Source organism: Odocoileus virginianus, chromosome 30 (assembly GCF_023699985.2).
Source record: "Odocoileus virginianus isolate 20LAN1187 ecotype Illinois chromosome 30, Ovbor_1.2, whole genome shotgun sequence".
NCBI lineage: Eukaryota > Metazoa > Chordata > Mammalia > Artiodactyla > Cervidae > Odocoileus > Odocoileus virginianus.
In genome coordinates, this window is record NC_069703.1 from 20568813 (window position 1) to 20591911 (window position 23099).

Below are 23099 nucleotides of genomic sequence, written 5' to 3' on the forward strand. Positions count from 1 at the left end.
AGCCAATAAATAAATAATAAGATGACTTTCTTTAGCAGCAGGAGAGAAGCTTAAATGGTAATGATGGTAATAGTCCTAGTGATAATAGCAGCTGACTCTGCAGGACCACTGGCTCTCTTAAGTGCTATGTATCCTCACCGAAAAGGTTTTGAAGAGCTACAGAAGGGGGCACTAGAGTGCCGGGTGGGAGGGTGGGGCTGGGGGTCCCTCTGGAGGGCGCAGGCCCTAGTCCTGCCTCCACTGGTCCCTTCTTCCCCTTGTTCTGTCTCCCTTTGCCTACCTTCCCTGGGCCCGAGGAGGAAGCTGAGGCAGGCTAACTGAATGCATAACTTTATTAAATAAATGCTTTGTCACGATAAAAGACAAAGATCAAGGAGTAACATAAATTATAAGTTGAATAAATAGTATACAGCAATCTTCACTGCTTTTAATAAAACGTGAGATCCTCAGGGGTTTTTTGTTTTGTTTTATTTCCTTAGGTACAAAACACAAAACAGGAGGCGAGCTCTTCCACATTCAGGCGATTTTTTTCCCCCCGCTTTTTCTTTTTTTTTTCCACAAACAGGTTTTGTTTGCTGGTTAATTTTTCATCCTTTTCACCAGTAAAGATTATGAGCACTTATTTAAAAACAGGAAAGTCAAAACAAAAAAAGAGGAGAGAATAACACTATGGTATGTATGTATGTCAAACTATAAAGAACTACAGTAATATGTGCTGTGATTATTGCTGTCTAAAAACAAACAAACAAACCGGTAGGCAACTCGGAATCTGAAGGAATCTTGTCTGACAACTGTCTATCCTTGTGGGCTACTGTGTGATGGTGGTGATGGTGGTGGTGGACGGTCCGGGACTCAGGCTGGTGGCCGGGGACCAGAGAGGTGGGGTAAATGGGTGCAGAGTGGCTGACCCACCTCCCCTTTCCTCCATCCAGAAAAAGTTAAAGAGAGGAGGCCAGAGTCTGTGGAAATAGCTAAACTACATACTCCATTAGGGAACCAAGAAAGGATGCTTAAAAAAAGACACCAAAAACCTATGAGAAAAAAAAAAGTAGAGAAAAGTGCAAAATAAGTCTTGCACTTTAGTGGTTTTAAAAAAAACAAAGACAGTACAACGCCCAGTACAACCACCTCTCAAAATACAGCTTCCTCAATCTTGGAAGCCAACTGTGTCTTCTCCAAGACCGGGGCATTGCTTCTCCTTGGCCCACTCCTCTCTGCAATTCTCATCTGAGCTGGAGCCCTGCGGGGCAGAGCGGATGCAGGTGGGGTACTGCCCCACATAGAGAGGGGGGCTTGGTGGCCGCATGAGGAGAGCGGTGGTCCAGGCCCGCTCCCCCTGGGGAGGCTGGCCCCACTGGGTTACCATGGAGACCACAGAGGTGGTGATGGGAAAATGGGTGAGGGGACAGGAGGTGGGCCCACGCAGGGCCTCCAGTCGTCCCCCGAGTTGGGGCTGAATGTCTCCAGGCCTGTCTCTCCAGGCCTGGCTGTCTGAGAAACTTCCAAGTCTCTTCTGTCCCAGGCCGCCGGCTTTCCCCGGGTTGAGGTGGGGCAGGGGCTCAGTCCTGGCTCGGACCCCCTCAGTCACCTGGCAGTTGTGGTGGAGACAGGTCTCCTCTGCTAGAGTGAGGCCTGAGTCAAAGGGAGATGGGACGAGACCTCCTGTTGGCGCTGCGGGCCAATGTTTAGATTTGAGGCCACGGAAAACCTGGAGCCTGAGGCCTCTGAGTGAGCAGACGGTGGCCAACAGGCAGCCTGGGGTCAAGAAGGTCCCTTCTTGGAACTTCACATCTGGCAGCTCGCCATACCTGCCTGCTCACCACCCTGCCCAGGGAGGCCTCACTTTCCTCAATGATTCCCTCCCCCTGGACCCCCACCCTGGGCTCTGTCTGAAGGCCCAGCATCCTCTAGGGAGTGGCCAGCGGACCAGAGGCTCCCCGCCCCCTCTGCAAGCACTAGAGAGAGACTCACAGATTTGGGGTTGTCAGCGTCAGCCCCGGAGATCTGAAGACAGGGGTGGCGTTAAAGCAGGCCCTAACCCCCCACCTTGTGGCTGACTGCAAAGAGCCCATGGAAGGAGCCGAGGCCCCTTCAAAGTCCAGTAAACAGCAGGAGGAAAAGACGGCCCCCTTTCAGGAACCAGGAACCGGGTCCAGGCCTTGGCGGGAGGTGGTGGGGTGGGGTCTGCAAATTCCTGGCTCAGTCTTTTCTTAGGGGGAATGGCACCCCAGTATCCACGTGGCAATCCCAGTTCAGACAACTGCTCAAGATCCAGAGAAAGAATGGGCGGAGAGAAGGGTGAAGTGGGAAAGGCTGACGATACTGGCCTAAGACGTTGAAGTGTGGGTCGGGGGTTTGGGGACAGTGGCACAGGGAGGGGCCACATGGACACATAGTAGGTCAAGGAAGTCCTCACAGCTGCCATCCCCATCAGGCCCTTTGTCCAATGAAGATCGATGCCTCTCCCATCCCAGCCAACCGTCCACTCCGAGGGAGCCGGGGACACTCCCCTAGCGAATCCCAGAGCTGCAGGCTTGCCACCAGCTAAAGTATTTCTGCTCCTTAGCTGCCCCTCTGCACTGTCCCCAAGTTCGATGCTGGAGTAGTCTCCACAGTGTCATGTCGTCGGGGAAGAGGGGTGTGAGCTGCATTCACAGCGAGAGAGCTCTCCTTTGCTGTGTCCAAGCCCCGTCTCCTGGCCAGAGTTCTCCATCCTCAGAGCTGCCCGTTTGTTGCGGGGGCGGGGGGAGTCAGCGGAGGGTGGGAGCTTTCTTGGTTCAGAATCTTGGCTGCCCCAAAGCATCCGTTCACTGCTTGTCCTGCGCCTTTCTGCCATCTCCCACCCCAGGAAAGAAGCTGGAATGGGCCAGGGTGGACCAAGGGCTTGAAAGCCTCTCTAGCCTCCGTCCCTTGCTGCAGGGTGAAGGCGGGCAGGTGAGCTCGTAGACTTTTCCCTTCCAAACCACAGTCGGTCTCTGCTTATCCTTGTTCTTGTCCAGCTCCTACGATCTAGAACCCACTGAAAGTTCCTCAACTTCTCTGGCTCACAGGGCTGGGTTAAACTTTCTCTCTTACAACCTGTTTCCTTTTCTTCTCCTTAAATCTCTCTCCTTCTTCTTAAATCCCAGAGGGCTAATCAGATGGGGACCCAGGGAACAGTCTCCTGGCTTTGTCCCCTCTTCTTTTTGCTTTGCTCCAAAGCTAGGACGGGGCCGTCAGCCCTCTGTCTCTCCAGCTCTCTGCCCTTCACTCCATCTACGCTGGCCTGAGCAATCACTTTTATGGTTTCCCCGTATTTACACTTTTCACCTCCATTTCCCTCTTTTGCCATCTCTCATGTCCGTCTCTCTCCTGCTCTGCCAGTATGAAGGCTGAGGGAGGCTTTCCAAATGCAGGCTTTGTCCAGATGAAATGAAAATGCTGGGCAGGACCAGGGGGTTGAACTTGGACCAATTGAGTTCTCTGGGTGTAGGGTCCAGAGACAGTAACTTCTCAAGGGTCTAAAGGTGAATGTGACATCCTGGGGAGCTTGGTGGGTACACTATTGGCTGTGCTCACCGACCTGGCTTGGTGGTACATGAACACACGCGTACATGGGAAATCATGAAAAAAAAATCAACACCGTGTCCCACAGAGGGCTGAGTTTGCTGCTGCTCATGGGAGGCAGGCAAAACTGGTTTTATGGGTTGTGTTAGAAGAATATGGGTTTTCTTGGTTTCCCCAGAATAAGGATGTTCTTCAATGCCCCCAGAGGAACTACTTGGAAAAGTTAATGCAAACCTTGACAGAAAGGAAGGAAGAAAGGGGTAAAAAAAAAAGAAAGAAAATAGACTTATATGCCTATATATGACTATATGGAGCCTTGTAGATAAATACAAGCCCACTTTTTTTTCAGCCTATCCTCCCCCACGAAGGCTGTGTTAGCTGTGAATTGGATGCAATGAAGGACTGAAACCACAGGCTTCACTTGGTGCTGAGTTTTAGCCACCCTGGAAGCACATGTCTTCCCACTATCGGGGTGTGGATTGATTTCTCAGAGTCTGCATGGGGAGTGAAATATGCACACACACTTCATATTCATGGATCCGCTTTAGGAACACCTACCATCGAGTATCACTCAGTTATGAATCTGCCTTGTGTTGAGAAGGATGGAATGCATTTTCATCTTTGTAAATTGGAGGGAGAGAGAACACAGTGCCGGGGTGGGAGGAGAGGAAGGACAGGGTTTGAGCTGTGTGAGCTGCTGGCTGCAGGAGGAGATTGATCCAGGAGAGGCACTGACCCCTGTTGTCTTTTTCTTTCTCCCCCCGCGACCCATCCAAACTGGGTAAATTCCGGGTGTGGCATCAAAGGCCACACCGAGGGCGGCTGCTGCTCCGGCCCTGATGGCTGCCCAGCTCGGGCCAGGGCTGGACGTAAAGCTGGATGCTTCTGGCCCATGCTCTGCTTCTCCTCGTGACTACGCATCCTCCTCTCTCTTACCCACGTCTGCTTTCCTCCCTTCTCTTTCTCTTGTTCTTCCTCTCTTGCCCTCCTTGTTCATTCAACTTGCCTCAAAAAGAAAACCTTTTTTTAAAAGAGGGGGGTGGTCTCCTTAGCTTTTCACATCTCTGTTGTTGCCGTTTTCAAAGTTGCGACCTTGCCAGAGATTCCGAGGTCCTCAGTTTCCTCAAATAGATAGATATATGTATTTTTTTTTTTCCCTTACATGAGATGAAATGAGTGGCGTCCTGGGGTGGAGGGAGGCGCTGGCTGGAGTCGGGGCTGGGGGTGGGATGGGGTGAGGGAAAGACGGGGAGGGGACGCATCACTCAACATTGCTGCTGTCGAAAGTGTGGCACTGAAAGTCCCCGTCCACGTACTCCATGCCTGGCAGCTTCATTCCGTACTTATCCACGCACCAGCAGATGCCACGCTTGCGGCCACGGGAAGGTTTGCACTGGGGTGGGGAGAGGGACAGGCAGTGAGCATGGCTGTTCCCTGAGGCTCTGCTCCTTCCTAACCCTCTGCCTTCCCTGCCCCAAGACAGACTCTCATCTCCGAAGAGTTGAGGGGACTGTACCACCAACTCAATGGACATGACCTTGAGTTCACCCTTGAGATGGTGTTGGGAGTTCACCATCTCCCAACAGACTGGGAGATGGTGAAGGACAGGGAGCCTGGCGTGCTGCAGTCCATGGGGTCCCAAAGAGTTGGACATGACTTAGCAACTGAACAACATCAACACCCAACCCTTGGGGTTCTGGTGTCCACATTTTATGGGACAACCCAGGGAAGGTGCTCATTTAGGCAGTCTGTGCTTGGCTAGCTCTTTCAACTTTGTCTCATGTCACCCAAAACAAGTTGGTTTTTATCTCCAACTTGGTATTCTCCAGAGAGCGACATAACCTGATGATGATGATGATGATGATGATAAGGATGATACATTAAATTATTAAATAACGTGGTGGTGGTTGAGTCACTAAGTTGTGTCCGACTCTTGCTCCTCTGTCTATGGGATTCTCCAGGCAAGAACACTGGCATGGGATGCCATTTCCTTCTCTAGGAGATCTTCCTGACCTAGGAATCGAACCCAGGTCTCCTGCATTACAGGCAGATTCTTTACCGACTTATCTGGTTTCCCTTGGAGTTCAGCTGGTAAAGAATCTGCCTGCAATGAGGGAGACCTGGGTTCGATCCCTGGGTTGGGAAGATCCCTTGGAGAAGGAAAAGACTACCTGCTCCAGTATTCTGGCCTAGAGAATTCCATGGACTGTATAGTCCCTGGGGTTGCAAAGAGTCAGACACGACTGAGGGATTTTCACTTTCACTTTCGTTACTGACTGAGTTATGAGGGAAGCCCATTAAATAATAGTAATACTAGTAAAAGGCATCACTTTTATAGCTGTACCATATACAAGACACCACTTAACACTTAACTATACTGTTGATACTGTTCTAAGGGCTTTACAAAGATGAGCTCATTACTCCTCATAATCATGTGAGAACAATAGGGACAATTATTCTCCACTTTACATGAGAAACTAGCGCTGGAGACATTAACCGACCAGGGTGAGAGGACACAGCTAGTAAGCAGGACCCCCAAGGACTCCCCCTAAGTTGCCTGGCTCTTGAGCCCTAACTTAGACGTTGTGGTTGTTTAGTCACTACGTCGTGTCTGACTCTTTGTGACCCCATGGACTGTAGCCCATAAGGCTGCACTGTCCATGGGATTTCCCAGGCAAGAATCTGGAGTGGGATACCATTTCTTTCTTTAGGGGAACTTCCTGACCCAGGGATCGAACCCGTGTTCGGGTACAGTGGCAGGCGGATTCTTTACCCCTACGCCACCATCTAAGGGAACTTAGATGAGGGGTGCCTTTATGGAGCATCTGCGTCACCCGGGAGGGAACTTGTTGGAAACGCAAGTTCTCACAGTCCATCCCAGACCCACCGATCAGAAGCTCTGGGGTGGGACCCAGCAATCTGTGTGATGTCGATGCCCTCACATGTACTCCTTAAGAAGCTTAGATGACCGGTTAACAAAGGGTAGACTGGCTGTGAATGGGTCATGAAATGATTTCAGGAGGTACATGGTAAAAATATATTTTAGAGTCATGTGTGTGTGCATCCTAGGTCACTTTAGTCATGTCTGACTCTTTGTGACCCCATGGACTGTAGCCTGTCAGGCTCCTCTGTCCATGGGATTCTCCAGGCAAGAATACTTTATTGGGTTGCCATACTCTCCTCCAGGGGATCTTCCTGACTTGGGGATCCAACCCATGTTTCTTGCATCTTTGGCATTGGCAGGTGGGTTCTTTACTAGCACCACCTGGGAAACCCCATATATTTATGCATGTGTACCAGAAAACAACACAGACAACATGGGATGTGACACAGTGATAGAAAGTTTCCTTTTAGATGAACTCATGTACCTATGGTGAATCATTAAAACATGAGTAGATTACAGTGTAGGCGGGAACGGGGTCAGTTGTGATTGTGGTTGGAGCAAGGATACTGGTGTTTTGGGACACAGTGTTGTTAATGACAGAAATCCAAGCATTTAGAGGTGGAGATTTGGTGGCGTTAGTGGTAAAGGAGTGGGATGCTATTTTTTTCTTTAGGGGATCGTCCTGACCCAGGGATTGAATCTGTGTTTCCTTCAGTGGTAGGTGGATTCTTTACCCCTACATGGCCAGGGAACTTAGATGAGAAGACCTAAGAGACTCAGGTTCCATCGTGGAGGAGGGCATGGCAACCCACTCCAGTATTCTTGCCTGGAGAATCCCATGGACTGAGGACCCTGGCAGGCATGGGGTCCACAGGGATGCATAGAGTGGGACACGGCTGAAGCGACTTAGCGTGCATGCCCTGAACGTGGGATATGGGATGGGGCATGCCTGCTTTCCTTCTTTCTTTTTTTTAAGTTTTACTGGAGTCGAGTTGGTCTACAATGCTGTGTTAGTTTCAGGGGTACAGTCTCTTCAGCAAGTGGAGCTGGCGACACTGGATATACCTGCTTTCTCTTGTAGAGAAAGAGCTTCACGTACCTGCTTTCTCTTGTAGAACCCTTTGCGGTCACAGTTGGGCAGGTACACGGCGCGGGGCACCATCCGCGGGCTGGCCTTGAGCTCCTGCAGGGACGCCTCCATGTGCCTTCGGCAGGGACCCTGTGTGCGGATCGGAGGCGTGAGAGGCGTGGCCAGGCCCCGGGGAGTCACCTAGACGTGCGGAATGCAGTGGCCGAGGTGTGTGGGTCAAGGGTCTGCACGGAAACTCACCACCTTTGGTCGAGATTAGGTGCTACCCAAGGTCTTCCTCTGCCTCCCGTGCCATGACCCCTGGGTGTATAAAGTGCTACCACGCATGCTCATTTAGATAGCGGGGGCGGGGGGCTGGGGGGTGGGCAGGTTAAAAGCTGCGGGTGGCAGAGACCGAGGGTGCGGATATAGAGGGAGATGGAGAGAGGGTCCTTGAGCCTCACCTGCTCAGATTCCTGTCTCATCTCGGGCGCCGAGATGACCCGGGGATGGGCGGTGTTCTCAGCTCCCCCCACGAACTTGGACTGCGTCAGCTTCTTTCTGCGGTCCTTCTTCACAGCCTCGGCCTTCAGCTCGGAGATGCGGGTGTGCTTGGGCCGGAAGATCTTGGGCGAGTAGGTCTCCTCCGCCATCTCGGAGGTGGTGGGCTCCTCGTGTTCACGGGAGTCTCTCTCTGCGGGGAAAAGCGGGTGGAGGATTAGCTTCTGTCGGCTGAGAGTCAACCATGCGGAGCCCAGAGCTCCAAGCTTTGGAGCGAGGAGACGGGCTCTCTGCACCCCCATGGGGCTGCCCAAACTGGGGAAAGGGGAATGAGCATCAGGACAGAAGCCAACACGCCTGTGAGTGGTGGGAAGTCCAGAGGAGCAAACCTAGGGTGACTTCGTGGAGTAGGAGAGTGCTGGAAAAGTCAAGCTGATACAAGGAGGGAAGTGACGTAGGGGGAGGAGGACAGTCTGGGGGCAGGGAAGCCACTTGTTTGCTGGGAAGTGGAAATGGACGTGGTAGTCGCTCAGTCCCGTCCGACTCTTTGTGACCCCAGGGATTGTAGCCTGCCGGGTTCCTCTGTTCATGGAATTCTCTAGACAAGACTACTGGAATGCGTAGCCATTCCCTTCTCCAGGGGATCTTTCCAACCTAGGACTGAACCCAAGTGTCTTGCATTGCGGATGGATTCTGAGCCACCAGGGAAGGCCCTGTATGGTGGTGGTGGTGGTGGGGCGGGGATCTGGCTAAATAGATGGGGAAGTGGCTAGAGGTGGGGCCGAGGTGTAAGAACACCATCTGGAGGTCAAGGCTGTTGGAGGAAAGGGATTGCCAGGGCGTGGACAAGAGGCCAAGTCCATCCTCTAGTGAGATCTTCCCACTTTTGGAACCGTTGGAGTTGAGATACATTTGCATTTGGGGAACCGAGGGCAGGAGGGCCCTGGGGTGTCTGGACTAGCAGGGTTGGGGGGAATCATAAGAGGAACAGGAGGAAGGGACCCGGGAAAGCCAGAAATGTGGGATCCGGAGGGGATCAGTGCAGGCGGGTGGAGGTGGGGGGCATGGGAGCCTGAGGCCTTGCTCCCTGCTCAGAGCTGGCTCTGTGCTCTGTGCCCTGGGACATAACAGCTCCCGGCCAAGAGCGGCAGACAGCTGGCTGGGGCTGGAGTGGTTATATATAGCAGTGACTTGGTGACAGTCTATACTTAGCTGACTTATGACCTTTAAAGAACTAGGACTTTGTTCATTTATTTGTTGATCTTTTAATTCCAACCCCCACCCCCCAGCCTTTGGCCTTTTCTTGGTCCACAGATTTCCATGAAATTCTCCTCTCACAGGCACCCTCCCCTGGGCCCCTCCTCTCAGCTCCTGACCCCACTGGACCCGGATTGCTCTTCCCAGGTGGGCAGGGCATGGCCAGGATGCCCAGGGCCAGAGCAGGTGCAGGGCAGGATGGCCGGGGGCAGGGAGCCCTGTCTTCCCTGCTCTCTTTTCTTTTTCAGTTCTGGAAAAAGAAAATAGGGCTTTGGGGTGGCCCTGGAAAGTGGAAGTGTTAGTTACTCTTTGTGACCCCATGGACTGTAGCCCGCCAGGCGCCTCTGTCCATGAGATTCTCCAGGCAAGGATACTGGAGTGGGCAGCCATTCTCTTCTCCAGGGGATCTTCCTGACCCAGGGAGGGAACCCCATTCTCCTGCATTGTAGGCAGGTTCTTTACCATTTGAGCCACCAGGGCTGAAGGGAAATCCTCCTCTCACTGGGCTCCCCAGGAGGCGAGAAGAGGTGTGGAGAGGGAGCAGTTTGGTGAGAGGACAGTTGCATATCCCCAGGGCAGGAGTTCTCAGCCCAGGGGAAGTTCCAGGTGTGTGTTGAGGGAGGCATTTGGAGACCTGGCCTCACCTGGTCAGGATGGCAGGTGGCAGAAAGCACCTGAGCACCCGTTTGTCTTTTGGCTCAGAGTTTGTCGGATTTAATCGAATGGGTGTCCAGCGTTTAAGCCCCTTTAGGGAAGCTCCCCTAAAGAAGCCTCCAGAGGTGTGCAGTGTTCTGGGTGGTTAGCTGATCTGGGTATTTATCCACAGGAGAGGAAGGGAAGTAGTTTCTGGAGTAGAAGGTGGGAGGAGGCACATGGCAAGAGAGTGGGCAGGCTCTCCCCGAAGAGAACCCAGCACCAGGGTCTCTGACCCCTTCTGGCCTTTCACTCCCTCCTCCCACCACGTCTCCTGCCCCAGGCTCTGCCTCTAGTTTATCAAAACCCTCTGGGATGATGAACCGACACGGCGATGCACTGAGTCCATGGAGTGGAGCCTTCTGGGGATTAGCTGACCATAAACCAGCTTTGCGGCATAAACCAGCTTTTCTTGGTTGTGGGATGAGCTGCGATGGGGGTAGGAGGCAGGGCGGAACAAGCTGATTTGGGGGACTCTGTACAAAGTGAAAGATTAGGGCTCTGTTATCTAGTAACTCAGGCCCAAACCTGAGGCTCAGATCTGGAAGAAGTTGGTTGAGGAGAGGAAAAGCTGACCATGGCCTGGTCCCATCTTACTGAGTGACCTGACCTGTCACTCATCCTCCCTGGACGTCACCAAGCATTCTGATTGTCACCTGAGTGGTGCGGCAGGGGAGATGGCAGGAGGTGGTTGCCGCGGAAAGGTTGGGAGCATTGTGGGGGTGCACAGCCACCCCCTTCCCCAGTCAAGCTTGTAACCAGATGAAGGGAGGGGAAGTAGGGCCAGATAGCCGGGTGCTGACCAGTGCGTGGAAGAAGGGTGAGCTTTCATCTGGAGCCACAAGTACATGCGTCCATCCCAGTGGTGCTCGTTCTAGTTCTTAAAGACATCTGGGCTGAAGGTGCCACTCACTGTCCTCTGGCCACCTCTTGTGTCCCTTTGGTCAGAGGGCGTCATCCTCCAGATGCCGTTGCACTTTCTCTTACGGAGCTTCTGGCTCTGGCTTTGGTGGTCGTGCAAGTACATTGGCTCAGGCCCCCCACTCCCCATCCTGCCATCGGGAGCTCTTCTCAAGACTCTTTATATTTTAGGATCTTTGAGAAGTGCTGTGGGCTGCCCTTAACCTGGAGTCACCTTTCCTGGGAGGAGCATGGGCTGTTCACAATGGTTCAAGAAACTTTGGGGCAATTTACTTAGACCTCTCTGGGTCTTTCCTGTGAAGGTGTTAGCCTTGAGACTAAGCAAGGGCAATACTGGGGAACAAAATTCTTGTACCTTCTTTGGTAGACTCTTGTACCTTCTCTGTGTTAGTCGCTCAGTCACATCTGACTCTTTTTGATCCCATGGACTGTGGCTCACCAGGCTCCTCTGTCCATGGGGATTCTCCAGGCAAGGATACAGGAGTGGGTTGCCATTCTCCAAGGAACTCCAGACACTTTTGCAAACCCTCTGTCCTTCCCCTGGCTTCACTAAGGCAGGATTCCCTCCCCAGTTTGCAGTCTCTTTGGCTGCTTCTGAAGGGCAGGCTTAAAGTTTTGATGTGCCTCCCAGGTTGTGCCGCCACTTAACCCCATGGGACCTATTACTTAGGCAGCGGGAGAGTCAAGTATCAGATACTAATCAGGGTCTTGTAGGTTCCAGAGAGACAGCGGAAAGTTGGATCGGAGCCAGGGCAGGAACCTGGAATATCAAAGGACTGGAAAGTAAGACTGGAGCTGGGATGCCAGAGCCAGCTAGTCCTACTCAGCTGCTCTGAGGCCGAGTCATAAATAGGCTTGAAATTTCGGTAGGGTTTAAATTTTAGATAACTCAAGAAGGCACAGGCAGACTGGCAGCTCCCGAGCTGTTTCATCAAAAGAAAATGGGTCAGGGTTGCAAAAGGATTTAGGACTTCCTAGCGAAGTTGTGCTGCAAGTGAATAGCAATCTCTTAGGTACTTAACAATGCAGTAGGTTCTGGAACTGTCACCTGGCAGGTCAGTACCTGCATATGGCCAGTAGGTGGCGGAGGAGACTGATGGCTGCAGAACAGGCTACCTTGTAGGAATTGTAAGCAGTTCTAAAATCTGGAACTTTTTGTGGTCTCCTTTTACTTCTCTGACCACCACCCCAGTCTTCCCCTCTCAGCATGCATTTAGAGTCAGGAAGATGGACATGCATAGACTGGGAAGGACCTACGTGAGGCCAGGATGGCGGGGAGGGGACAAGGCCCTCAGTGTGTAAACCCCGGCTGTTTCTTTAGTCAACAATGCAAGCATAATGATTAGGGAAAGAAGGGAAGCAGATCAAGGACCTCCCTTCCTATCTCTAGCTGTCCTTTTGAAAGGATTCTGCAGAGAGCGTTCACTGTTGTCCCCTTCTTTGGGAAGCTGTGGAAGCAGGACCCTTTAATTCAGTGTCTTAAGAAAGCAAGGGCTCTCGCAGTGTCCTGATAGTTATCTTTAGGCTGAGTTCCGATTCTCTGCTCTGTTCCGCCCCTAGTCCTGCCAGCTGGCTCTCTGATGGTCCCAGCCCTGCCATGTTAGGGCAGCCAACTCAGTTTCTGCTTCATTCCTAAGATGCTGCCCACTCATACTGATACAGCATCCACTGAGGCACCACCCTTGGCAACACAAAAAACTGCTTGAGGACTGTGTCATCCTCATGTCAGTGAATTTTTTTTTTTTGCTGTGCGGCTTGTGGAATCTTGGTTCTCCAACCAGGGACTGAACCCAGGCCCTGGCAGTAAAAATGCTGAGTCCTAACCACTGGGCCACCGGAGAATTTCCCCAGTGAATGTTGAGGGTGTGTGGGTGCAGGCCTGGCCGCTGCGGACTCAGACGCATCCCCAGTTGGGGCGGGGGGCACTTCTCACAGCACAAGCGCCAATGCATCTTCCTTCCCCAAGCTCACCACGGAGACCTGCTCCTATGGTTGAAACTACAATCGAACGCTCTACCCTGGGGTTCTTGGTCCTACCCTGGCACCATCAACAGCCTGGGCCCAGACTGGTGGCCGTTTCCCACGCTATCTTGACTTAATAGTCAAAACTAGAGAAAAACGGGTGGATCAGATATTGCAACTTTGCTTACGGAAATTGAAGAAGCTGAGGCGTACTTGGAACTCGCAGTGCAGGAAGGATGTAGGGCTTTGCCAGGCCACCTGGACCTGGGAGAGGAAGAGTCTCTTTTTCTTGCCAGTAGGCAAGAGGGATTCGCCCAGAATTTCTCTGCCAGGAATGAAAAGGGGAGCTGGGTTTCCACCAGCTCTCATTCTAGCTCTCTCTGTGGAATTCAGACAGTCAACATCTTAAGGGCAGAACTTTGTCATTTATCTTGGTCTCTCCAGCACATGGTCTTCAATAAAGAACCTCGGAATGGAGAGATGCGTGAATCGGCTCATGGGACAAAGTGTAGGTCTAGGGGCAGTTCTGCAAGGCTAGCTGCGGCATGTTGGAGCTAAGTGGATGCCCTGGGGGGTCATAGTTCTGCAAGGCTAGCTGCGGCATGTTGGAGCTAAGTGGATGCCCTGGGGGGTCATGTCACCCACAGACCTGCCTTTAAACACTGGGATTTGCTACAGAGAGAACAAGGGGCAGAGAGGTGGGCCTCAGGAGTGGGAAGAAGTAGGGTCCCCTACATTTACTGGGCTTCTTTGATCTAAGACTGTGCTGTTGAGTAAGATAACCAGCAGCCACATGTGTCTATTGAAACGAGTAAATATTAAATCAGATTACGAACTCAGCTTCTCAGTTGCTTGAGGCACATTTCAAGTGCTCGATAGCCACATGGGGCTGATGGCTACCGTGTTGGACAGCGATGACTGAGAACACTTTCTTCACTGCAGAAAATTCCACTGGACAGCTTGTCAGAGGGCCCTGATCCGTGCCTGGGGATGGCTGGATGCTCTGTGCTTCCTCCCCACTTTACCCTGTTTCCTAGCCAACCTGCAGCCTCCTGCTCTTTGCTACAACATGAGGCTTCTGGGAAAATGATGGATCAGCTGCTCACTGTTGAAAAAAAATGTGAGACATGCCTCAGCCTCCTGAAGTCTGACCGTTTCCCAGCTGCAGATGCCAAGAGACACAATTACACTGTGTGTGTCTCTGCATAAAAAAAAAGGGACAGGGACCGAGGGAGGGCTGTGAAGCCTCCTAGGGGTGGCTGCACCATCCCCAGCCCTGCCCATGACATCGCTGACCAGGGCCTCCCTTGCCCCAGTCTCTCCTGGAAAATTGTTTTCTTTTCCTTTGTGATCAGTAACAGACATGCATGTTCTGGACTCTTTCTTCACCTGAATTATGGGCTGAAAAGGGAAGGAGCACGGACTTTGCAAGAGGAAAAGAAATTCACACAACTGTCACCCAAAGGAACCAGTTGCAGGTAGGAAGGAGTTGCAAATGGACATGTGGAGGGAGTCTTGCTGACTTGGGGTGCATGGCAAAGGTGGGGAGCAGATTCAGAGAGTCAGTGACTGGACCTTGGAAGCAATAGGCTTATCCCTCTTAGCTCCTTTACAGCCTCCTCCCCATTTCAGGCCGGGAAAACCAACAGCCACGTTGACTGACATAGGTATGTAATATCTCTATCCTGAGCGGGGAAATAAAGACACCTTACAGGAAAGCAGATAAACAGAATCAGGAGTTGGACTACCAGCCCTTGACCACCAGTCTCCCTTCTTGAGTGGAAGATGGGGCTGCTAACAGTGTTTCACTAAATCCTGATGCAGGATTTTGCCCTCTCTCAGTTGCTTCCTCCCATCTCCTTGCCTTAGTCTCATCTGATTTATGGGGAGGATGACAACAGCCCCCTCTTCATAGGGCTATGAGGATTCCACGAGTTGTTATGTGCTCGTGAACTCTCCATACAGGTCTCTACCTTCATAAGGTCTCTGTTGCCTCCCACCTCCCCTGTTTGCATCATCAACTAAAAATCTAGTTGCTGTGATACGTGGCTGACAGGTGTCTGCTTGTAGATCACAAGGTCTCAGGCGCCTTGGACTGCAAAAAGTTCTGCTGGGAAGCGATGGCTCTACGCTCATCCCCGGGGAGTCTAGGTTGCCAGCCCCAAGTGAGAGGAACTTTACCCAAGTGCTTCTGAGAAGCAGTTTCCACTTAAGAGAACACAGGGGAGTTTGTCCCTTGTGTCACCTCACTCCTTGATGCTGCGTTAAGGCACTAGGTCTCCTTCCCTGAAGTTGGAGAGAGAAAAGGTGACCTACCACCTTTCACAGTGTAGATGTGGCAAGTGTCAAGTTGGCGACCCTTTCCCAGAATGAAAGACTGGGGTCCCACTCACACATCCTCTAGGTAAAAGAAAGGATCCTCCTCACTTTTTCTCCCTGAGGACATACTAGGATGCAGGGCCGTGACTCTGGTATACATTTCTTGATCCCTGGGCAGCAGCTGGTGATTTTTTTACACGTGAGAAATACATACTTATGCACAACACCCAGCATGCGTATCTCCAGCCAGGTCTCTAGACTTGGGGAAGGTGGAGCATGCTCAGTAAAAACGTCTGTATCTGTTCCCTATTCGCCGCCCCCCCCCCCGGCCCCCCACCAGGGAAGCCTGGCATGCTGCAGTCTATGGGGTCACAAAGAGTTGGAGACGACTTAGCCACTGAACAACAATAATGCACACCCCAAACCAGAAGGTAATGGAGGAGTGAGGCGGGGAGCAGCCTTTCAATGGGGCAGGGGAGATAATGAGAGGGAGGAAGTGAGGGGCCCTTTCTCTGACCTGGCCACACTCCCACTGGTGACTCATCACGGCCCATTCAGAGCAGCACCATTTAGCCAAATTCCCTGGAAAGCCCTGCATGACCAGAAGGGGGCGGCAGGAACAGATTGTTTGGACTCTTTTGTCGACGACCTCCCCACCCAACCCCGGCCAGGTCCTCCTAAGAGAGACTTGCTAGGGGTCAAACAAGAGGGTATGTCGTTTTTGGCGATTAAAGCTCAGAGTCTTTTCCTTTTTGACTTTTGTGCAGCAGGAGCAGAGAGTGGAAGCAGGTTCCCTTCACAGGTGCGGGAGGGGCTTGTTGGCGGCCTCTGCCCTGTCTCCTTAGGCGCCCACTGGCCTATGTGGTTTCTGACGCTTGGGCTTCCCTGGTGGCTCAGAGAGTGAAGAATCTGCCTGCAATGTGGGAGACCCATGTTTGATCCCTGGGTTGGGGAGATCCCCCGGAGAAGGGAATGGCTACCCACTCCAGCATTCTTGCCTGGAGAATTCCATGGACAGAGGAGCCTGGCGGGCTACAGTCCATGGGGTCACAGAGTCCGATTCGGCTGAGCGCGCACGTTTATTTTAGAACCCCCTCCAGGACTTCCTTGGTGGTCTAAGCCATTGGGAAGAGAGTCTTATCTTATCTGCCTCCTTCTTGGGAATCCCCCAAGGGAGCAGCTGCCACAGTCTCCAAGGTGTGTGAGGATGGCGCTGAACAATTCTTCAGGTCAACTGGAAGCTTCCAGCTATAATCTGGAGGGCTTCCTCTCCTCTCCTTCTAAAAGAGCTCTGACTATGTTAAAAAAAACCCTGGCGATCCTCTGTCTCTCTCTCTTCCTTACCAACTTTTGTGGCATGTGGTTTTCTCTCTTTGTTTCTGATGTGAAAATCCCCCGATCACTCCCTCATCCCACCTCACCCCACCCCAGCTCGGATCTCAACATCCTGCTGCCCCGCTCTGTGGAAGTTCGTGCTGGAGGAGGCTGGTGACCATGGGAAGCCAGCCGCTTCTATGCCGAGGGCTCCTTAGAGAATGTGGCCTGCTGCTCAGCCAAGGGGCAGCGAGGGCCTGCCCGCCCGCCCACATAAGGACAGCTCCCTGTCATTCAGAAAATGAGGTTTGGCACATGGGCCTGAAGTCTGGGCTGAACACACCCCTTTCCACCCTCCTTGCCCCCCCATCCCTCACCAAATCACTCGCCTAAGCCAGCCTTGCCTGCAAGACCGTGCAGAAACAGGGATGGAACAGAACAAGATTGAAAATAAAGGGGTACTGCTTTCTCCACTTTGGGGCCACTTTGCTTCTCCTCAAACGGAGCACTCCAAGTTCTGAGCTTTTATCTCATCTTCACATCATCCCCCTTCTGCCCCTCCTGCTATGAGATGACAGCATTGGGTAATATTTGGCAAAGGCTTCATTGCAGTTTAGACCAGGCCCAGGCCAGAGCCCCAGGGACTTAAGGAAGAAAGGCAGGGAGGGCAGAACTAGGACTAGGAGGACTAGGCTCAACAAGATTCTAAGACTGAGTTCTAGCCCTGGCTCTGCCTCTAACCCTGCACCTAATTCTAAGCTTGTGACTTGTACTTTGGGCTTCAGCATCCTTATCTGTAAAATGAGGGCCTGACTGCCAAGATGCTGTGATCATGGCAGGTTCCTTCCAGCTGGAGCATTCTTTGGCCAATACCCAGGCAATTCCTGGAGAGACACTCAAACCTAGCTAAGCTGAGTGGCCAGGCAAGAAAGGCTACTTCACCTCTGATACAGATTCCCAGTCACTTCTTTGAATTTATATTAAAGAAGAAGAAAAAGACATCACAACAGAAATCATGGAAAGAACTGGAGCTGGAAACAAGAATGGGGAATTCTGTGGATAGAGGGAGAGGGGAGTGGAAGCTTAGAACTGTTTTTGTTTATTTGCTTATTTATTTTTGTAGATATGTAATAAATCTTACTGTTTTGGAAGACATTTTTCAGGTTACAATTGAAGGATGGTCTCTGGGGATGGTAACTTCTGGACCCACCATAGTAAAAATGCAAAACAGACATGCAAACAAAACCCCACCAGATAGCGTCCATGTCATGGCAGCCATTCTCTGCCCTTTTCACTTCTGCTTCCGGTGGGACCTCATAGGTACCTGATCTGTTTACGATGTTCTTCCAGTTTCTGGAGGCAGTGAGCCTGGAGTGCGGTTGTCCCTTCTCCAAAATTTTATTTTCCATACATTAAATAACCCAGAGTTTTAAATACATTGCTCAAGTACAAAGTAAAAGCTTTAGACAAAACTCACCTTCCTTTCCTGCTAGCTCCTCCCCCCCGCCCAGCCTTAAAGGGACCGAGGTTTCTGTGGGGATTTCTGCTCCCAGGCTCTTTGCTGTAACCTTCTGGTGACCCCTGGCTCCTAGGTCAGCCCGGTCCTCCCTCTGCAGCTGCAAGCCCACCTGCCTACTCAAATCCAACCCTGAGCCCCAGGACTAGCACAGCTGCTCTGATTGAAAAGCCAAGCCCCCTGGGGATGTCTTGGAGTTGGGGGATGGAGAAGGGGGTGGGATGGGAGGGAGGGATAAGAAAGTAGGGGGAGAAAAAGAGTAATGGAAAGAAAATGAAGCCTCACTGTGGCCAACTGTGCTTGTTCTTCCAGTCTGAGCTGACACAGCAGAAATAGGAGGAAGGGAGGGGAGGGGGAGGCAGGAAAAGTCAAGCTAAAAGCGCCCTCTGCTTGTCTTCCCAGTTCCCATTTTGGTTGGCTCTGGGCACAGCCAGCCTCTCAAAGACTTGTTTTAAAGGGAGGGGATAAGGGTGGGAAAGGAATCTGGCTCCTTCAGTTTTCCATGATCTTGTTCAATCCAGACACAAATTTGGCCAATAAACCTAAACCTGGAACTTGACTTCAACAGGGCATTTGGATTAGGCTGGGAATGGAAGCCAGGGTGATGGATGGCCAAACCCCTCAAAGAAGCAAAGGATGAATGCATTTTTATTTAGGTAATTTTTCTTTCTTTCCAAGAAGCATATTTTCTGCTCTTCCCCTCTCTCTTATTTCTCAATGACAGAACTGAAACCCAGCGCCCACTTCTCCCTGTATCCCAAACTTAACGTCTCACAGGCACAAGAGAGATCTTCCAGACCCGGGTAAAGTATGCGGGCCAGCAAAGCCACAAGGCCCCTTCTCCAAAGAATGCCAGAGCAAAGCTCGGTCCTTCCCCGGACTCGACCCAGCTCACCCATATTTATTGAGCTTGGTCCAATAAATAGCTCCAGCCGTCACACACACTGCCCTCTGTTGCTATATCTATCTCTGCCCCTGAACTGGCCGAAATAAAATTCAGGGCCCGGAGCGCTCCCAAGACCCGCTCGCAGGCGGACTCCCTCTCCCCGTTGCCCAGCAACGCGCCTAGCAAAACACCAGTCTCCGCCGGCCCTGCTCTTTTCCTCCCACAAGCTTTGGCGGCCAGCCATCTCTCTCTCCTTAGCTCCCCATTTCTGATTCTAGAAATGCACTTTTTTTGTTGTTGAAAAAAATCTATATCTATCTCTCTATACACATATTTTTGGTGAAATGTGTATATATACATACATCATATATGTCTGTCTCTAAATCTACATCGAAAGGGGCAAATCCCAGTTCACACTGCTCGATATTGGTAGAGAGGCGTGGCGGTGGAATGTCGGGGTGGGGGGGCAGCAATTTTGGCTAAAGGAGCCGACACTCTCCTCCCTCTTCTCTGTTCGTTTTCCTCTCTTTAAGTACTGTCGCTGCGCCATCTCCAACTTTTGGGAGACCCACTCAAGCTGAAAAGCTCCAGCCAGGAGGGCCCACTCCCATCCCATCTGTCTGGGAGGAAGGCGGCAGTTCCAGCTACCAGTCAAGGGCAGCCGTCCAGCAACCGGAGCCGGTCAGGCACCTGCTTTAGGAGAGGCGGAGTCTTTCAGAGGGGCTGGGATGGAGTGGGGGGAGGGGGAGGGAGGCCGCTCCTTGCTTCAAGGCACTTTGAAGGTGGGGGCTGAGGAAGGGGCTGCAGAGAAGTCTAAAAGGCATCTCATCTTGCTTGGGACAAAAGCCCTTGTGTGTGTGTTGGGGGGGGGGGGGGGAAGGGTTGGGATTGAACTGGAAAGTTGGATGCGTCAGTTTGCTCTCCCAGCAATTGCGCGCGCTCACCCTCCACACCAACCACATCACACCAACCACACGGCTGGGCAAATAAAAGTGGGGCCAGAATGCGGCCAAGCGATACCTTGCATACTTTCGCTGTGACCGGATTGTTACCCAGAGCGCTGGCTCCCAAGCCAGGAAATCGATTCATGCCTTTCCCCTCTCGGTGCTGGTGCTAAGCTTTTCCACACTACATCTCACAAGATGTAGGGGCGGGACCGCCTTTGAAAATTGGCTGTTAATAAAAATAAGTTCACCAACCGTCCCCGGGGGCCTCCAGGGCCTGCACATTGCCTTCTCTCCCTTTTTTGCTGGCCGTAAACTGGAGAAACACTACCTCTTGCAAAGCTGGACAGACAAAACCTGCAGGGTTTGCGGGAATCCAGGTTGAGCCCACGACAGCTCTCGTGCCTCTCTTCTCAACCGCAGACGCACTCCTTTCCTACATGAGAGTGTCTGTAGTTTGCAGTTAAGACAACTCATGTTGGGGTGCTCGTAATGGACGGAGATAGGAGAGAAAGGCATTGTCCCAGTAAGAAAATACCGCACAGAATAAACACAATTTAGCCAAGAATTAACCCCTTTGGGGGAGGACCAATGCTCAGAACCCAGACTTTTGTGTATGATTCATTAAACTTAAAAAAAAAATTAAGATCAAGTAACTTTCCAAGAGGAAGCCGAACTGTTTCAATTGAGCAGGCAGCTCTGTCAACCTTTTAAACCCCAGCACTGAGAATTTGGGGGCGGGGCAACCCGGGGGCGAGGCTACTTGGAGGTGGAGGGGAGGAGCCTGGTGCGTGGCTTTTCCGTCTCCGCCCCCTTGATTTTGCATTCTGCGTTTCCAGGGCCCCTCTCCCCTTTACACCACACCCACTTGTGATCTGGCTTGAGAGCTCGAGGGGCGACGCGACAGGGCGGGGGATTAGCACTGGCGGGGAAGCTGCGGTATCTGAATTTCACATCTCTTCTCGTTCCCCATCCCTATATCTACCTTTCTTCCTAGGTAAAATCTGAATAGGAGCTGGGGAAAGGAGTTCGATTCAGGAACACCCAGCCCTGGAACATCAAGCCCACCCTCCCTATTCCTTTCCTTCACTCCCCCCGCCCCCGATTTGCTCCACCTCCCCGCCGCCTCTGAGCTTGCCCAAAGTCACCTTTCCTTTCCTGGGAGGAAAAAGAGGTATTTTGCATTTCAGTATGTTTTACCGACGACCAGTCAATCATGTCGAGTCAAGAGCAACGAGTGTGCACGTGGGAGGGGCATCAAAGCCCCCGCCCAAAAGGCAAGAGCTACCAAGGGTCCGTGCGTGCGTGTGTTGTGTGTGCACGTGAGTGTGCGTGTGCGCCCGTGTGTCGGGGGGGCGGGGTAGGAGAATGGAAACGTCAGGGAGGGACTGGTAGCGGGGTAGGGGGCTGGGAGGGACAAAGGTAGAATTAGCACCGAAAACCGGTAACGCCTCTCTCTCCAGGTCCCCAGTTGAAGCAATATTTTAACAAAAGGATTTTTTTTTTCAAGTTCAGGAAAAAACAAAACAAAGCCCACAACATATTGGGTACATGGGGGTGGTGGAGAGGGAGTTGATCATGTAAGATGCACACTTTCGGACTGCTGATTGAGTACCTGAGGATTTGCATCTAGAGAAGAAATAGGAGCTCCGAGTCGCCGTTTAGTCGAGGGGGGAGGGGTGGGGCGAAGAAGGTGGGGGTAGGGACGAGGAGAAGGAGCGAAAACCCGGAGAGGCTCGGCTAGACCGACCCCTGGGGTAGCAGGATCGGCTGGGGCTCCGAGTCCGAAGTGCAGGGACCCTCCCCGCCCTCCTCCCGGCCAGCAGCCCGGCTCTAAGCCACTTACTGGGCAGAGCGCGCGGGGCCAGGCTGTCCCGTGCCCCCACCCCCCCTACGCCGCCCGTGGCACACGGGCGCGCTCACCGATCTTGGCTTGCTCGCGGTAGCTCTTTTCGTTCAGGCACACCCCGCGCCCGTGCAGCAGGGCGTGCAACGGTTTCTCCTCGTCCTGCCGGGGAAGGCAGCGCAGCCCCTGGGCGCAGCGCTCAGTGTAGACGCCGCACGACTGCCCCTCGGCCAGGGCGCAGGTCATGCAGCAGCCGCAGCCCGGCTCCTTGACCAGCTCGCAGCCCAGGGGGCTGGGGGGGCACATGGAGAGGGCTTTCTCGTCGCAGGGCTCGCAGTGCACGAAGGAGCCCAGACCCTGGGCCGGTCCCGCACAGGCGGCCAGAAGCAGGAGGAGCGCGGTGAGCACCATCTTCTCCGAGTCTCCCCCTTTACCTGGGGCGGGGCAGGAGCGTGAGAGTGCCGGGAGAAAGGGGCCAGGAGGGTGCGCGGAGCAATGTTGTTCTTTTTGGAAAAAAATTTCTGGCAGGTAGAGCAGGTGCCCTCCCCTGGACAATTGCAAAATGTAGGGAGCGATGGAGGGCTGGAGTGCCTGCAAGCAAGTCTCAATTGCAAAGATTACAGACTTGCAACAGGTAGGGGGAAAGGGATCTGCGCCAGGTGCACGCAGAAGAATCGGAGGTTGGAGAAACAAACCCTCCTCCCCACGAGTCTGACCTGGTCAGAATTGGGGCGGGGGAGCCAAAAATGGTTCACCTCCAAACAACCACCGAAAAAAAGAGCTCGGAGGTTGTGGAGGAGAGGCGGTTGGGCGGGGGGGGGCGGGGGGAGAAAAATAGATTTAGTCTTCAAAATTTTTGTTTAAAATCTCAAAGTACACCCTGCTCCTTTCTAACCCTCAGCTGCCAGCGGCGCGCGGCTGCTGCGGAACAGGTAAGAGGCGGCGGCTGCAGCCGCGAAGGTGGGGGAAAAATGTGGAAATCAAGAAATTAAAAAAAAAAAAAAGGAAAGAAAACACACCAAATCTCCTAACACCTCTTTTCTCCCAACCTGCTAGCACCTTTTCGAAATTCGCAGGTTCTGCGTGAAGCCCGAAGGAAGGTGCAAACAGAGGAGAGGGTAGTAAAGAGGAGGGAAAAAAAAAAGGAAAAAACCCACACCGCTTTGCAGCTTTTTCCTAGCTCTTTTTCCCCCGGCAGAAGTTTCCAAAGAGACTACGGGCTCCGGTTGAGCCGGCGCTTTTAAATAGACGGCCCCTGGCTGCCAGCCAGTTTGTAGCTGCAATTTGAGCTCCCCAACACCCAACCCAGGCAAGGATGCCAAGGAGTACACTCACACGGGGTGGGGGTGGGGAGAGGCCTTCTAGACACACGGGGGCTCCCCTTCGCTGCCAGAACAGCGCCCTCCTCTCCCTAGAATGGGAGAAAGTGGTGAGGGGACGG

General features: G+C 52.6%; 1 protein-coding gene and 1 long non-coding RNA gene across 3 annotated transcripts in view; one reads left to right on the plus strand and one right to left on the minus strand.

The window, feature by feature from the left end:
- Positions 1 to 314: 314 nt before the first annotated feature.
- IGFBP5 (insulin like growth factor binding protein 5) lies at positions 315 to 22877 on the minus strand. Of its 2 annotated transcripts, none has more exons than XM_070458622.1 (4): positions 21736 to 22877; positions 7964 to 8193; positions 7530 to 7700; positions 315 to 4939 (listed from the first exon to the last, which is right to left on the minus strand). In XM_070458622.1, the coding sequence occupies exons 1-4, from the start codon at positions 22067 to 22069 to the stop codon at positions 4808 to 4810; spliced, it is 867 nt and encodes a 288-aa protein (XP_070314723.1). In that variant the 5' UTR covers positions 22070 to 22877; the 3' UTR covers positions 315 to 4807. The 2 variants fall into 2 exon arrangements, with proteins under 2 accessions (XP_070314723.1, XP_020768950.1); XM_020913291.2 differs by having other exon boundaries at positions 7530 to 7649; positions 21736 to 22875.
- Positions 22515 to 23099, plus strand: part of LOC139032185 (uncharacterized) — a 230336-nt gene continuing 229751 nt past the window's right edge. Inside the window, exon 1 of the long non-coding RNA XR_011484701.1 lies at positions 22515 to 22590. This is a non-coding gene — a long non-coding RNA (uncharacterized lncRNA). The remainder of the gene's footprint in view (positions 22591 to 23099) is intronic.